This window comes from Salmo salar, chromosome 24 (genome assembly GCF_965601325.2).
Source record: "Salmo salar chromosome 24, fSalSal1, whole genome shotgun sequence".
NCBI lineage: Eukaryota > Metazoa > Chordata > Actinopteri > Salmoniformes > Salmonidae > Salmo > Salmo salar.
In genome coordinates, this window is record NC_138314.1 from 31,913,160 (window position 1) to 31,928,215 (window position 15,056).

The following is a 15,056-nucleotide window of genomic DNA, read 5'->3' on the forward strand; positions in this document are numbered from 1 at the left end:
ACGTCAGCCTCGAAACCTTAATGACTTGGAGAAGATCTGCAAAGAGGAGTGAGACAAAATCCCTCCTGAGATGTGTGCAAACCTGGTGGCCAACTACAAGAAATGTCTGACCTCTGTGATTGCCAACAAGGGTTTTGCCACCAAGTACTAAGTCATGTTTTGCAGAGGGGTCAAATACTTATTTCCCTTATTAAAATGTAAATCATTTTATAACATTTTTGACATGCGTTTTTCTGGATTTTTTGTTGTTGTTGTTATTCTGTCTCTCACTGTTCAAATAAACCTACCGTTAAAATTATAGACTGATCATTTCTTTGTCAGTGGGCAAACATACAAAATCAGCAGGGGATCAAATACTTTTTTCCCCCACTGTATTCTCATTCAGCCCTTTAGATTTGTGTGTATTAGGTAGTTGTTAGGGAATTTTTAGATTACTTGTTAGATTTGTGTGTATTAGGTATTTTGGGGGGAATTGTTAGATTACTTGTAAGATATTACTGCACTGTTAACTAGAAGCACAAGCATTTTGCTACACTCACATTAACATCTGCTAACCATGTGTATGTGACCAATAAAATTTGATTTTGGTATTATTAATGTGTGCCCATATCAACTTTAATAACATGTTTTGTACATACTTTGTGAAATTCACTGGTGCCTGCTCAAAAACACGAGATTTTAGGAATTGTAGTAGGCTACACGTCTCAGAACAAAGCAGGTCAAATTGTCTTATTATCCACTTGGGGGTGCTACTGTGTTACTTTTTGGTGGTAGTCAGGATGATTTATTGCTGTATCAGCGTGTGATTAGCCAATTCATTGAATTTAGAGTAACACCACAATACCATAATGAAGTAAAACAAAGTGGAGTCCTCTTGTAGGACTGACTGAGACATTCCAGGTATTTTTTACTTTTCCTGCTGAAAACAATATCCCAAGTATAAATACAGTAATTTACACACATTTATGGGTAAAAAAACAGTTTTGATCATAATTGTGTTTTTTAGACATCAAGCAGTAGGCAATTCAAGGAGTTGCTGGTCTGATGTGATGTCATTGGTCTCCCGCTTGGTGTTTAGGTCGTTGTTCTCTTCAGCATTGCTTGCAGAAACAATAAAGGAGCAATAGAGGAGAACAAAGAAAAACGCTCCCGGTCACCTATTGAGTTGTGCCTTTTTAAAGTAAATAAGGTCAGAAATAAGGTGAAAAGGAGACTGGAGTGCCACTTCAAGAGTAGTCCCTGTACCGGTTGTACCGGTTAGTCCGGTTAGTCCCCACCCAAACACAGGCGTACCTTGTATGCGTGAAAATGGAAACCGATTGGTGGAAACCAGAGGACAGATGCTGCTGTAGTGTACTTGGGCACACTACTTGCGGGGCTGAATAATTATTGGACTAGGCTACACGCGAAATCAGATCACTTTTTCTCCCAAATAGTTGGAAGAAAGAAGTAGCTAGTTTTATAGCCTACTAAAGTCCGGAGGCAGTCGATCCATAAACTTTTTACAACTTTTCCTATTGTTAAGAATAAACAACTACACTGCACAAAAGGTCCATTAATTACAGGACAAGGTAAGCATAAAACGTTATCTCATTTGGGTTCACTTATTTTCAACAGGGAGTAGACTATTTTGTGTTAAAAATGTAGTTTTTTTTTAAAGAAATAAAAGAACACTTTATGAAGATATGTATCCTATTGCGCCCATCTTCGCAACGACATTTCTAGAAACCATATTGTACAGTATAATAGTCGGGTTGGTGTATGTTTGAGTCCCTAGGCTAGTGATCTTTCATTGATTCTAATAGCCAACATTGAGTGGCATGTAATTATGAGTTAGGCCTATTAACAAAATATTTTTAAGAAATCAGAGCAATTTTTCAGTCTAATTTATTTTATACAAATCTTTACGCTCTTGCTGGAATATATGCCACACCATCTTTTAATTGCTTCATATTGGAACTTTTCTGTTCAAAGTTGAGCAAAGAAGCCAAACTATAACATTAAGACATTGAGGTTGTGAACATCTTCTCAGCTCATTAATCTATTGTTATGGTGAAACCTGACAGTCAGGCATGCATCAATGGGAATGTGAAACCGATTGTTGAGTTGGGGGCTGTTGTTGAAACAATAGTGGAACTGTTTTGGCTAAATCCCGTTTTCCCACAACCATTTGCACCCGGACGGAACCCTTGCATTCCCCAGTGGTCTGGGTCATATCCACTAAATCAGTGTTTCCCAATCTGGGATACTAGGTTGGGAAAACACCTGAGCCACGGCCTGTTCGTCCCTCTATCATCCAGAAGGCGAGGTCAGTACAGGTGCATCAAAGCTGGGACAGAGAGAATGAAAAACAGCTTCAAACTCAAGGCCATCACTAGACGGCCTCTCCCCAGTACTCTGCCCTGAACTTAGTCACTAGCCGGTTACCACCTGGTTACTCAACCCTGCACCGTAGAGGCTGCTGCCCTATGTACATAGACTTGGAACCAAAGTATGTTCATCTCTAGGAGACAGAATGCGTCTCCTTCCTGAGCGGTATGACGGCTGCGTGGTCCCATGCTGTTTATACTTGCGTACTATTGTTTGTACAGATGAACGTGGTACCTTCAGGTGTTTGGAAATTGCTCCCAAGGATGAACCAGACTTGTGGAGGTCTACAATTGATTTTCTGAGGTCTTGGCTGATTTCTTTTGATTTGTGTGTATTATTAGGTATTACTGCACTGTTGGAGCTGGAAACTTAAGCATTTCGCTGCACCTGCAATAACATCTGCTAAATATGTGTATGTGACCAATAACATCTGCTAAATATGTGTATGTGACCAATAGCATCTGCTAAATATGTGTATGCGACCAACAAAATTGATTTGATTTAGGACCCCTGGGGGTAAATGGTCTATCCACAGGGGGTACTTGAGAAGACTCATTAGACCATAGGTTAACTGGTAAAATGCACATGAGGGGGTACTTCAGATGTACTCTTGACAGAGCAAAATGTACTTGGTGGTACAGCAACCGAAAAAGGTTGGGAACCACTGCACTAAGTCCATGAGGAGGATTAAGAAAGTCACTTGGTTTTAGGGAGATAATTATCCTCAGTCTGATCCAGCTGATATGTCATCACAAATCATTCGCCATTATTATTACCAATACGTTGGTTTGTGTGAACGAGTGGAGGCTGGTGAAGGGAGGATGGCTCATAGTAATGGTGGGAATGGAATGAATGGAACGGTATGAATGATGTGTTTGATACAATTCCATTGCATTAATGAGCCAGTCCTCTGATTTAAAGTGACACCAGCCTCCAATGGTGTGAACACAATAGTATTAGCCTGTTTTCGGACTCATTCTTCATCTGAACTCCAGAGAATGGTCTTAAATGCCTGGTGGATGACTCATTCATTTGTCACCCCTCTGTTTAGAGAGTTTATCAACGAAAGCCTCTCTTCGTCCTGTTGTCCTTTTACCCTCCACAGTAGAAGTCCATTGGAGTGGAGAAGCCTGATAATCCTGTTTTGGAGTGGACTGGATGCACTCCTCTGTTTTCCCTGACTGGACCCCCGTTTCTCTGTTTGTGTTGCTCCTCTCGGAGGAAGAGTCTGGTTTTGCTTAGTTTACATGTCAACCCCACGTGCTGTCAGAGAGAGACAATATGCTACCAAGGACATGCTACAGTTTGTTTGTAGTTTATACCAAGGATGTACAGTTAACAGCCAAAATAAAGGTAACACTTGAGTACTGTAAATTAGGGTATATTGAAAGCAAGTGCTTCCACACAAGTGTGGTACCTGAGTTAATTAAGCAATTAACATCCCATCATGCTTAGGGTCATGTATAAAAAGGCCCAGCTGCCCATTATTCTGGCTACCATAGCTAGAAGAAGACATCTCAGTAACTTTGAAAGAGGGTCTCAAAGGTGCATAGGGGGTTTAAAGTGTGTGTGTACATATATCTCAGTCAACAGATCTCAACCCAATTGAACGATTATGAGAGATTCTGGAGCAGCGCCGGAGACAGCGTTTTCCACCACCATCAACAAAATTATGGAATTTCTGGTAGAAGAATGGTGTTGCATCCCTCCAATAGAGTTCCAGACAGTAGAATCTATGCCAAGGCGCATTGGAGCTGTTCTGGTGTCTCGTGGTGGCCCAACGGCCCAGTAGGCCAAAGGCACTTTGTTGGTGTTTCCTTTACTTTGGCAGTTACCTGTATAACACTGTTAAAAGACATGCCTAGACAAGGTGACTACATTGTAAAGAATCCAGAATGATGACTTAGACATGTCTATGTCCCGGAAAGTTGGCTGTTATTTACAATGCCCTTCTAGTCACATATCACATATTGAGTAGCAACTGTCCCAATTTCGGGACATTGATCCTGTAGAGGACATGCCTAGACAAGGTGACTACTTCCGGAGAATCCAGAATGATGACTTAGCGTGTGTGTGTGTGTGTGTGTGTGTGTGTGTGTGTGTGCGTGCGTGCGTGCGTGCGTGGTGCACGGGTCAGCTGTTTGTTTACCCGCACCTGCCCGCGATTGCTAATAACCCATCTGCAACTTCCTGACTATGGATGAAGTGAAAATCTGAGGTCTTCACCCAATGCTAACTCGGTAATATAGAAAATGTGCTGTAGGCTACAGTCAGAGAAGCCGGAACGATTTTGTAACGGGGTGTGTCGTGGAAAATTGTCTTAAAAATATAACACTCTTACAAGAAGTTGTAAATTCAATATAGACTTTAATACAGAGTAACAAAGCCGAGCCGGTCCGCGGAACAACTGCCTTCCTCAAGCCCCGGCTCTGCCTTTATATCCATACATTGCATAGGCACATCCCTTATGTAAATGAAGTCATTTGTCTTAGGTCTTCTGCCACCATTATCTTTCAACCCGATGGATAGCGCCCATATTTAAGGATAACGCCCATATCTGCTTCTGACTATATCATAATGGTGGCTGAAACCCCCTCATGTGGTACATAAATAATGCATGCACCGCATGCTCATGTTTGGTCATTTTGCTGCCATCTTTTCCTCTGTGCCACTCTGTCTGACCATCCTAAATGTATTTATGGCCTTATCTACAGAACTCAGGTCTAGTTGTCAGGCCACTATTCAACCCACAGTGGCCTGTTGCCTTATCTGGAACTAGTGTCATCTTCTCTTCCTATAGCCAATGTATTTATGTTTTTCTACTTCAGCACAGCTGCTTATCTCCCACAGGTGCAGAATAGTTTTTTGCCAAATTTAGATATGTTTCTGCTTATAATTTTTTTCCCCTGGCTATTTGTTAGTCCAGTTGTCTAATTAGATACATGCAGCTTCTCTTCTGTCATTATATGTTGCCCTAGAAGACTAAATAAACCTTTGCTCACCAGAATAATGCCATAAATGATTGAATGAATGCTTCAATCTAGTTGACATCGGTAGTTTTTTCCGTTATCTCTGTTTCTTTCGTGGAGCAAAGACATTTAGGGACCCGGGAGAAAAAGCAATAACCCCCAAAAATGTGCAAGATTTTCTGTGCAAAATTTCCTAATTAGTTTGATCGGTTGTAAGGAAATAGAAAGCTGTGAAAATGACCCAACATGTTTCTGATAAGGTTTCAGTTCAGTTTGGATGCATATTTTATGTGTTTGAAATACTATCAGCTTTTATGATGCTGATAAAGATAGCACCTCTACAGACGGTGTCTAACGCATTCTCTCAAGATGGTAGATAAAATAAATGATATTTTTCCACTCCTGTTCCCAAGTCAAAATGTACATTTGGTGTATCAATTTACTGCAAGAAATGATTAATTCTGTAGGAGTTAATATTAAGACTATGTGAGAGGTTATAGACCTACAGTCAGTGTCCAGATTTCAGTTTCCATTTAACCCATCTGAACAGTAGGCCACAGTTCCCTTATTATGTCATAGGTCTATTTGAAGTCCCCGTCTTGTGACTGTCGAATTTGTATAGCGCCTCACAACCATCACATATAACATAGGCACTGCTATCATCCTCTTTTACCACTTCACCAAATCTTTCCCAAACATGACTTTTCTGGCCCTCCCTTCTCTTTATTTTCAACTCTCCATTCACAGCTTTTCTCTTATTGAATTAAACTCTGACATTGTCCTTTTTGCCTCCGTGGATCAACAATAACTGTTTCTGCCCATTCCCAAAGCTTTTGGCGATTGGGATGTAGGCTATTTGGCTAGTGTAAAGTTAGGCCTTGAAGCTTAGGTTTACGCACTGATGCCAGATATCCAAAAAATAATGAAAGAAAAACCTCAATGTAGCCTATAGGCCTAGACAATGTTCCCTCACATTTTTTCAGCACTCAGCAAATTTCAGGTCTGCTGATAGCAAACTTGAACATTGTGAAAATTCTGTGCAACTTCCAGCAAGCGGTTATTGTGAACACTGAGGCTGTACCCGCTTTAAGTTACAGTTATAACAGTGGCCAAGTAGGCTACTGTGGCTATTTGATCATAATGTAGGCCTACCAGAGTGGCCTACCATCAACAACAATGGAGAAAATGCATCCTATAACATTTTAACATCAGAAATAGCTGTTCTATCATTCAGCCTACAGTAGCAGCCAATGTGTGGTGTTCAATGTAGGCCTATATTCCATGAGACTTTTGAAAAAAAAAACATGCTATCTTGACATTAACCTGTTTATCCACTTGTCCTTGACTGAAAATGTTGTTGTGTTGTTTGATGCAAGAAACCACTTTACAAAATAAAATGCATTATTATTCCCATACCATTATTACAGAGAATCAGATAAATTATGCCACCCTCTGTCTATTGGCTACTTAGCTTATTCAAACCTGTCTCAAAATACAACAATGCCCCTTTAAGACAAGAAAAAGCTCTTTACCTGACTCAGTTTTCGAAGATGTCTAGAAATGTATACGTTTTGTACTCTTTTAGGAAGCAATCACTCCCCTATTGCTGACTACAAATGATCTATAACTGGGCTGATAACTCACTAACTAGGAAAGGATATGAACAAAATGTGCACACGTGGCTACAATCAGCTCTTGCTTTGATCTCAAAACAAGCGCATCTACTCACGATCGCTCATGTTGTAAACACAGTCCAGTTCAAAGTAAATGTCACAGATCCATATATGGCAATAGTCTTTTTGCATATAGGCCTACTGCAGCTCTGATTGTTTATGCTGCACCGGTCTGTGTAGAGCATGGGCTCTACACAGTTTCAGGTTGTTGCATTGAAAGTAGCTAATATTGCATTGATTCGATTACAATTGCCACTGTAAAGGGAAACGTTGATAGTGGTAACAGAGAAAACTCTAGAACAGCGGTCACCAACCTTTTCTGAGTCAAGATCACTTTGAGTCAAAATGCAAACCGAGATCTACCGCTCAGAATCTTTTCTAACATGACTTAAAAAATGTAAGCCTATGCAACATTAAACAATTAAAAGCAGTACTGTAGCAATCAGGTTTGTGCAGTAAGCTATAGGCCCAATATATTATAACCTCATATTGGCTTTGCTTGAATTGCCCTGTCTATGCATTATTGTTCTTTTTAATTTTTTTACATTTGATAAAAAAAATTGAGGTAGGCTATATGATCACATCGGTAATAGATCCGTTGTTGTATTACTTGTGAAGTACAGCTGAGTGAGCATACATTTAAATAAAGTTTTTTAAAATCTTTATTTTACTGGGCTGATGGTGCCTGCATCTGATGGTCAGTTTCAGCAGAAGGAGAGAGCAGCAGACTGAGGGTCCGCCTCTCAACATCCCTCTGCTTTCCCTGTCTTCCGCTGACTCTGACCAAAAAGCGAGAACGTCTTCCAGCCGATGGCGGAACGAGTCGCACCGCATTACTTCTGCCTCATGCACCAAATCACGTTGTTACTCCTATGAACAGAGAAAGTGAAATATTCCTTGATAATAAAAAATACCAAAGCTGTTAATAATAACAACGCCTATAAATACACTTTCCTACTTGTTGATTACTGCTGAGTGGAAATAGGAAGAACGCCCATTTCATGGCTTATACAAGTGTTGAATACAAAGTGTTGACAGTGCTGAGTAAGAACTTAAACATGAACTCACTTATAAAAATACCATCTCTTTGCTGTATTCGTTGACAGTCTCTCTCAAGGCATGGTTTTAAACATTTTGAAATCTCACATTATCAACTTTTCTGTAGCTTCCTTAAATGCCTGCTACGTTACTGCATACACAGTCATCTGAGATATACGATTGGACAGCGTTAGACTTATAGTGCTCTTGATTTGCTCTCTGGGTACACTGGCAAGGCAGATTTTGTACCTTCAGAAACATAAAATGGTTCAAAATGGCAACAGTTTGCCTACCCGGCGCACAGGGCAGCTGAATCGGGTGCACATACCGTCAACAGCCCGAGACAAAAAAACTAAAAATAGGAACTCATAACTTTATCATCGCTGTTTTTTTTTACAGAAATGTTTGGCGACCCACTAGGAATACCTTGGAGATCGACCAGTTGATTGCCATCGACTGGTTGGTGACCACTGCTCCAGAAAGTTCAATCTCGTGCTTCTCTCTGTAGGCTGATATTTCTGTATGGCAGCCCCAGAGGAGCTACAGTTTAGAGGGAACATTGGGCCTGGGTGTGTGTGTATATATATGTGTGGGCATGTCTGCGCAGGTACATGTGTCTGAAAAGAAAAGGTGATGTGTCATAGTAAAGGCCTGATACAGAAGACATGCTCCCTCTAGGAATTGCAAGACCTGTAGCTGTATGGTTGATTTTGGCTAGAGACCTTAACTTGGGTTTCCAATGATTCCCCCACAGGATAAAACTTGTTTTGTCCACAGCAATAGTTGGTAACCAGAAGACCAACCTCAAGTCACATTTCACCCATAGTGGCAAATGGAGAAGTCCATGGAGTGACCGTGGACCACAACCTCTACTCACTGTAACACCCTTCTCTTTCATCAGTGTGCCCTGTCATGCTTTCCTGCCAGTCTGTATTAATGCCAGTTGCCCTCTCTGCCAGTTTTTGGACTAACACAGATTTAGTTTTTAGCTCACACAGGACCCCTACATGCTCCAGCGTCACTTCTAGTTCCCCCTGAAGAAGAATACAGTACCGCAGTGCGATATAAGGGATGAATGAGGTACGGAGGGGTTAAGTGTCCATCTGAATAGATCCCAGGACCCCAAGAGAACACACATTGTGTTGGTTGTGTTCATGAAGAACTAGATGGAAAAAAACAGACTGAAACAGGGAGGGACTAACTGGACCTTCTTGTTTTCTGCGGCAAACAAATTCAGCTAACGTGCCCTAATGTTCACAACCCAGGTCATTCACAGTTGAGTGAGACCAAATGCAAGGGATATGTTTGGATCACTGTTTCTCCCCTATGTCTTTGACCTATGACCTGGGTGTAGTTATAACCTGCATGTTTTACTGTGATGTGTTTTAGGGCCGCTCCGCTGCCACTCTACTGAGAAGGTATCACGTCGCCATGACGGAGAAGGACACGCCTTCCTTGGCTGTGACCAAGGCTGCACTGTCCTTGGACTCAGAGAGGGGAGGAGGAGGTGGAATTGGAGAGGGACAGCCTGATGCCAGTAGTACCTACTCTGATCTATTGACACTGGCCAACCTGTTTGAGAGTGAGGAGGGCTCCCAGTCAACTCCGGACCTGCCCCAGGACCCTGCTCAGAATCTAGCCCGACCAGGCCAGCTGCAGCCAGGGGACGGCCGACAGAACCTCCGCATGAAGTTCCACGGTGCCTTTAAGAAGGGCATCTCCAACCCCATGGACTTGCTGGAGTCTACCATCTATGAGTCACCCGTGGTGACCGGCCCCAAGAAAGCCCCCATGGACTCACTCTTTGACTATGGTACCTACAGTCACACCAACAACAAGAAGCAAGGCAGGAAGAAGCTCCTACGAGGGTGAGGAGGTACTTGTTATGGTGGCCACAGGGGTTCATGAGCTCATGCAGAGGCATAGATTGTTAAACAACACGTAGAGTTAGAAGAAGCATAGTAGATCAATTCCGGGGTACAGATGTAACCTACTGGGTTCGAACTGTGTCAGCCCCTTGAGTTTAACGCCTATATATCAGCTCAGGGAGTCTTCAGGCAAGGTTGTTCCTCATACAAATGTCTTTCACCTAACTATACACTGTGTACAAAACATTACGGACACCTTCCTAATAGTTGCACCCCAATGTTTTGCCCTCAGAACAGCCTCAATTCGTCGGGACATGGACTCTACAATGTGTCGAAAGCGTTCCACAGGGATGCTGGCTCTTATTGAATCCAATGCATCCCACTATTGTGTCAAGTTGGCTGGCTGCCCTTCGGGTCGTGGAACATTCTTGATACACACGGGAAACTGTTGAGTGTGAAAAACTCAGCAGCGTTGCAGTTCTTGACACAAACATGTGCGCCTGGCACCTACTACCATACCCTGTTCAAAGGCACTTAAATCCTTTGTCTTGCCCATTTACCCTCTGAATGGCACACATACACAATCCATGTCTCAATTGTCTCAAGGCTTAAAAATCCTTCTTTAAACTGTCTCCTCCACTTAATCTACACTGATAGAAGGTGACATCAATAAGGGATCATAGCTTTCACCTGGATTCAGCTGGTCAATCTATGTCATGGAAAGAGCAGATGTTTCTAACATTTTGTACACTCAGTGTACATAAACACCTAAAGTATGTGTTATACAGTACCAGTCAAAGTTTGGACACACCTACTCATTCAAGGGTTTTTCTTTATTTATACTATTTTCTACATTGTAGAATAATAGTGAAGACATCAAAACAATGAAATAACACATATGGAATCATGTAGTAACCAACAAAGTGTTAAACAAATCAAAATATATGTTATATTTGAGATTCTTCAAAGTAGCCAACCTTTGCCTTGATGACAGCTTTGCACACTCTTGGCATTATCTGAACCAGCTTCATGAGGAAGCTGAGAATGTGCTGAGCACTTGTTGGCTGCTTTTCCTTCACTCTGTGGTCCAACTCATCCCAAACCATCTCAATTGGGTTGAGGTTGGGTGATTGTGGAGGACGGGTCATCTGATGCAGCACTCCATCACTCTCCTTCTTGGTCAAATAGCCCTTACACAGCCTGGAGGTGTGTTTTGTCATTGTCCTGTTGAAAAATGAATGATAGTTCCACTAAGCCTAAACCAGATGGGATGGCGTATTATTGCAGAATGCTGTGGTAGCCATACTGGTTAAGTGTGCCTTGAATTGTAAATAAATCACAGACAGTGTCACCAGCAAAGCACCCCCACACCATCACACCTCATCCTCCATGCTTCACGGTGGGAACCACACATGCGGAGATCATCCATTCACCTACTCTGTGTCTCACAAAAGACAGCGGTTGGAACCAAAAATCTCCAATTTGGACTCATCAGACCAAAGGACAGATTTCCACCAGTTGAATGTCCATTGCTCATGTTTCTTGACCCAAGCAAGTCTCCTCTTCTTATTGGTGTCCTTAGTAGTGTTTTTTTGCAGCAATTCGACCATGAAGGTATGATTCACGCAGTCTCTGAACAGTTGATGTTGAGATGTGTCTGTTACTTGAATTCTGTGAAGCATTTATTTGGGCTGCAATTTCTGAGGCTGGTAACTCTAATGAACTTATCCTCTGCAGCAGAGGTAACTCTGGGTCTTCCTTTCCTGTGCCAGGCCTCATGAGAGCTAGTTTCATCATAGCGCTTGATGGTTTTTACAACTGTACTTGAAGAAACTTTCAAAGTTCTTCACATTTTTCAGATTGACTGATCTTCACGTCTTAAAGTAATGATGAACTGTCATTTCTCTTTGCGTATTTGAGGTGTTCTTGCCATAATATGGACCTGGTCTTTTACCAAATAGGGCTGTCTTCTGTATACCAGCCATACCTTGTCACAACACAACTAATTGGCTCAAATGCATTAAGGAAAGAAATTCCACAAATTAACTTTTAAGAAGGCACAGCTGTTAATTGAAATGCATTCCAGGTGACTACCTCATGCCAAGACTGTGCAAAGCTGTCAAGGCAAAGGGTGGCTACTTTGAAGAATCTCAAATATAAAATATATTTTGAGTTGTTTAACACTTTTTTGGTTACATGATTCCATATGTGTTATTTCATAGTTTTGATGTCTTCACTGCTATTCTACAATGTAGAAAATAGTAAAAATAAAAACCCTTGAATGAGTAGTTGTATCCAAACTTTAGTTGTGTCCAAACTAGTACTGTATGTGAGTGTAAAGTATGTATGTCTATGGTCCTACACAGTAAGACTGAAATGTCCTGCGATGAAGGTGTGGACCCTACAGGCTCAGATCCACCCAAGGTGATTAAAGAGTTTAACCGCACGCTGCTCTTCGATGGCGTGTCACAGGCCGACCCAGAGGCCCTCTCAGGCCTGCTGGAGTACCTGCAGGGTCACGACAAGAGGCTCACCGACGAGGAGTTCAAAGGTGAGATGATCCCAGTGGTGGGTGGAGCCCTCTGGTGCCAAATAGGCTCATTTGAGACAGGAGATATGTCAGCTTTCACAGCCAAAGGCAGAAAGAACAGAGGAAAAGAGAGAGTGTGTGTGCTGAATAGTGCTACTAAAATAGCATTTGAATTTTGTCTCAAACATTTCACCTCAGTTACAATCGTCTTACTCAAGAGGAAGCCTTACTTTTTAGTCCACTTAGCCCTGTGACTAACACCTTCAGTTTTTGTCATCCTGGAGTTTTGTCATGACTTCGTATAGTGGTACTCAGTACAGATGTCTAAACAGACCTCTTTCTTCCCCTTGGGGTTCAATTCTGTCCTATCAGTATCCCCCCCCCCTCTCTTCTCTGTTGTTTTTGGCTCCAAACAGTAGAGAAAAGGAAGCTACTGGGATGGCCGAGGTTTTGTCTTGCCAGTGGCGTGTCCAATGACAGCTTCCTGTTGGCTGTGTATGTATGGGGTGGGGCTTTATAACAGAGAGAAATCAGAGCAAACTCTCTCCTCTGGGAAGAAAAGGACTAGAGGGGGCTTGACAGACTAGCTAAAAAAACTCAGCCCTAAAGTCAACAACAGAAGCAGACAACTTAGTTCTGTTTTTCATGATTGAGGCGTTTCCATTTTCAGTCATGCAAGCGTCCCTTTCTTATCGCTAACGATTTATCACGGATCTTTACTTCCTCTATTTTTGTGTTTGTGTCCTTAACCTCTTCCCCTTCTCTCAACTGGGAACCAGAGCCATGCATTTAGAGAGTTGGGGCAATGCAGTTTCTGCATTTACATTACACATCCACATTCTACAGTAGCCATGTTAGCTCCCCAATAACATTTAAACAGTGCTATGTTACTGAATGTCTAGAACAATATTCAACATTCTAAAAGTTGTCCTAACTCCAAATATAAGGACACAAGGCAAGACCCAAATGCAGACACAGGAAGCAGATGGTTGAGCTCCGATATTTATTAATCCAAGGGGTAGGCAAAAGGTAGGTTGGGGACAGGTGAGAGTTCATAAACCGGGTGACTCCAAAACAGTACCAGACAAAGGGCAGTCTCGAGGTCAGGCCAGGCAGGGGTTTAGTAACCAGATTTGAGTCCAAACATTACAAGGGGATAGGCAGGCTTGAAGACAGAACAGGCAGAGTGGTCAGGCAGGCATGTTCGGAGTCAGGATAGGCAAGGATCAAAACCAGGAGGACTAGAATCAAAAGAGACTGGGGAAAAACTGGGAGCAAGATAAACCGCTGGTTGACTTGGCAAACAAGACAAACTGGCAGAGAGACAGGAAACACAGGGATATATACACCAGGGATAATAAGCAACACCTGGATGGGGGGGAGACAATCACAAGGACAGGTGAAACAGATCAGGGTGTGACACCAAATATGTCTTTGTTGTGTTTATGTCTATGTACAGTTCTGTGCATTATAAAGTTCCACTGTACTGCAGCACAGTGAAAAAACATTTCCTTCACAGTGGATGTACTGCTCAGTCAGGGTCATATTTCAGAAATGGTTTACTAGCTGATTGCTTATTGTAACGGTCGTCGTAGTGGATGGACCAAGGCGCAGCGGGTTGAGTGCTCATATTAACTTTATTAGAACACTTATAAACAAAACAAGAAAAACTAATGGACGACAAACAGTCTTGCAGGCAACACACAGCTATGCAAAGAACAACCTCCCACAAATCCCATGACAAACACATTCCTACTTATAGGACCTTCAATCAGAGGCAACGATAGACAGCTGCCTCCAATTGAAGGCCCCAACCCCAATTACCTAAACATAGAAATGACTAGACAGAACATAGAAATACACTAACATAGAACAATGACAAAAAACCCCGGAATACATAAACCAAACACCCCTCTACATACACACACACACACACACGCCCCGAACCATATAAAACAAATACCCCCTGCCATGTCCTGACCAAACTATAATAACAAATAATCCCTTTACTGGTCAGGACGTGACAGTACCCCCCCCCCCCCAAAGGTGCAGACCCCGGATGCACCTAACAAAAAACAATCGTACAAAAATAAATCCCTTAAACTAAAGGGAGGGTGGCTGCCGTCACCGACGGCTCCCGTGCTACACCCCCCCTCCCCAAACCTCCTACAGTGGAGGTGGCTTAGGCTTAGGCCTTAGTCCCCTACCTGACCAGTCGACCCCCACTGAATACCTCGGCCTGAAGCCTGTCACTGTAGACCCTGGACTGGACTCTGGGAGCTCCGGACTGTAGGGCGACTGGGAGCTCCGGACTGTAGGCCGACTCACTCGGTTCCGGACAGTGGGCCGCCTCTCTGGGTTCCGGACAGTGGGCCGCCTCTCTAGGTTCCGGACAGTGGGCCGCCTCTCTTGGTTCCGGACAGTGGGCCGCCTCTCTTGGTTCCGGACAGTGGGCCGCCTCTCTTGGTTCCGGACAGTGGGCCGCCTCTCTTGGTTCCGGACAGTGGGCCGCCTCTCTTGGTTCCGGACAGTGGGCCGTCTCTCTTGGTTCCGGACAGTGGGCCGTCTCTCTTGGTTCCGGACAGTGGGCCGTCTCTCTTGGTTTCGG

At 42.9% G+C, this 15,056-nt stretch overlaps 1 protein-coding gene across 1 annotated transcript in view; it reads left to right on the forward strand.

The window, feature by feature from the left end:
• Positions 1–1,139: 1,139 nt before the first annotated feature.
• The window catches only part of LOC106585668 (transient receptor potential cation channel subfamily V member 4), a 38,533-nt gene continuing 24,616 nt past the window's right edge, over positions 1,140–15,056 (forward strand). Inside the window, exons 1-3 of the mRNA XM_014172122.3 lie at positions 1,140–1,571; positions 9,440–9,918; positions 12,285–12,469. Coding sequence (XP_014027597.1) covers positions 9,482–9,918; positions 12,285–12,469 — 622 coding nt within the window. The 5' untranslated portion in view covers positions 1,140–1,571; positions 9,440–9,481. The remainder of the gene's footprint in view (positions 1,572–9,439; positions 9,919–12,284; positions 12,470–15,056) is intronic.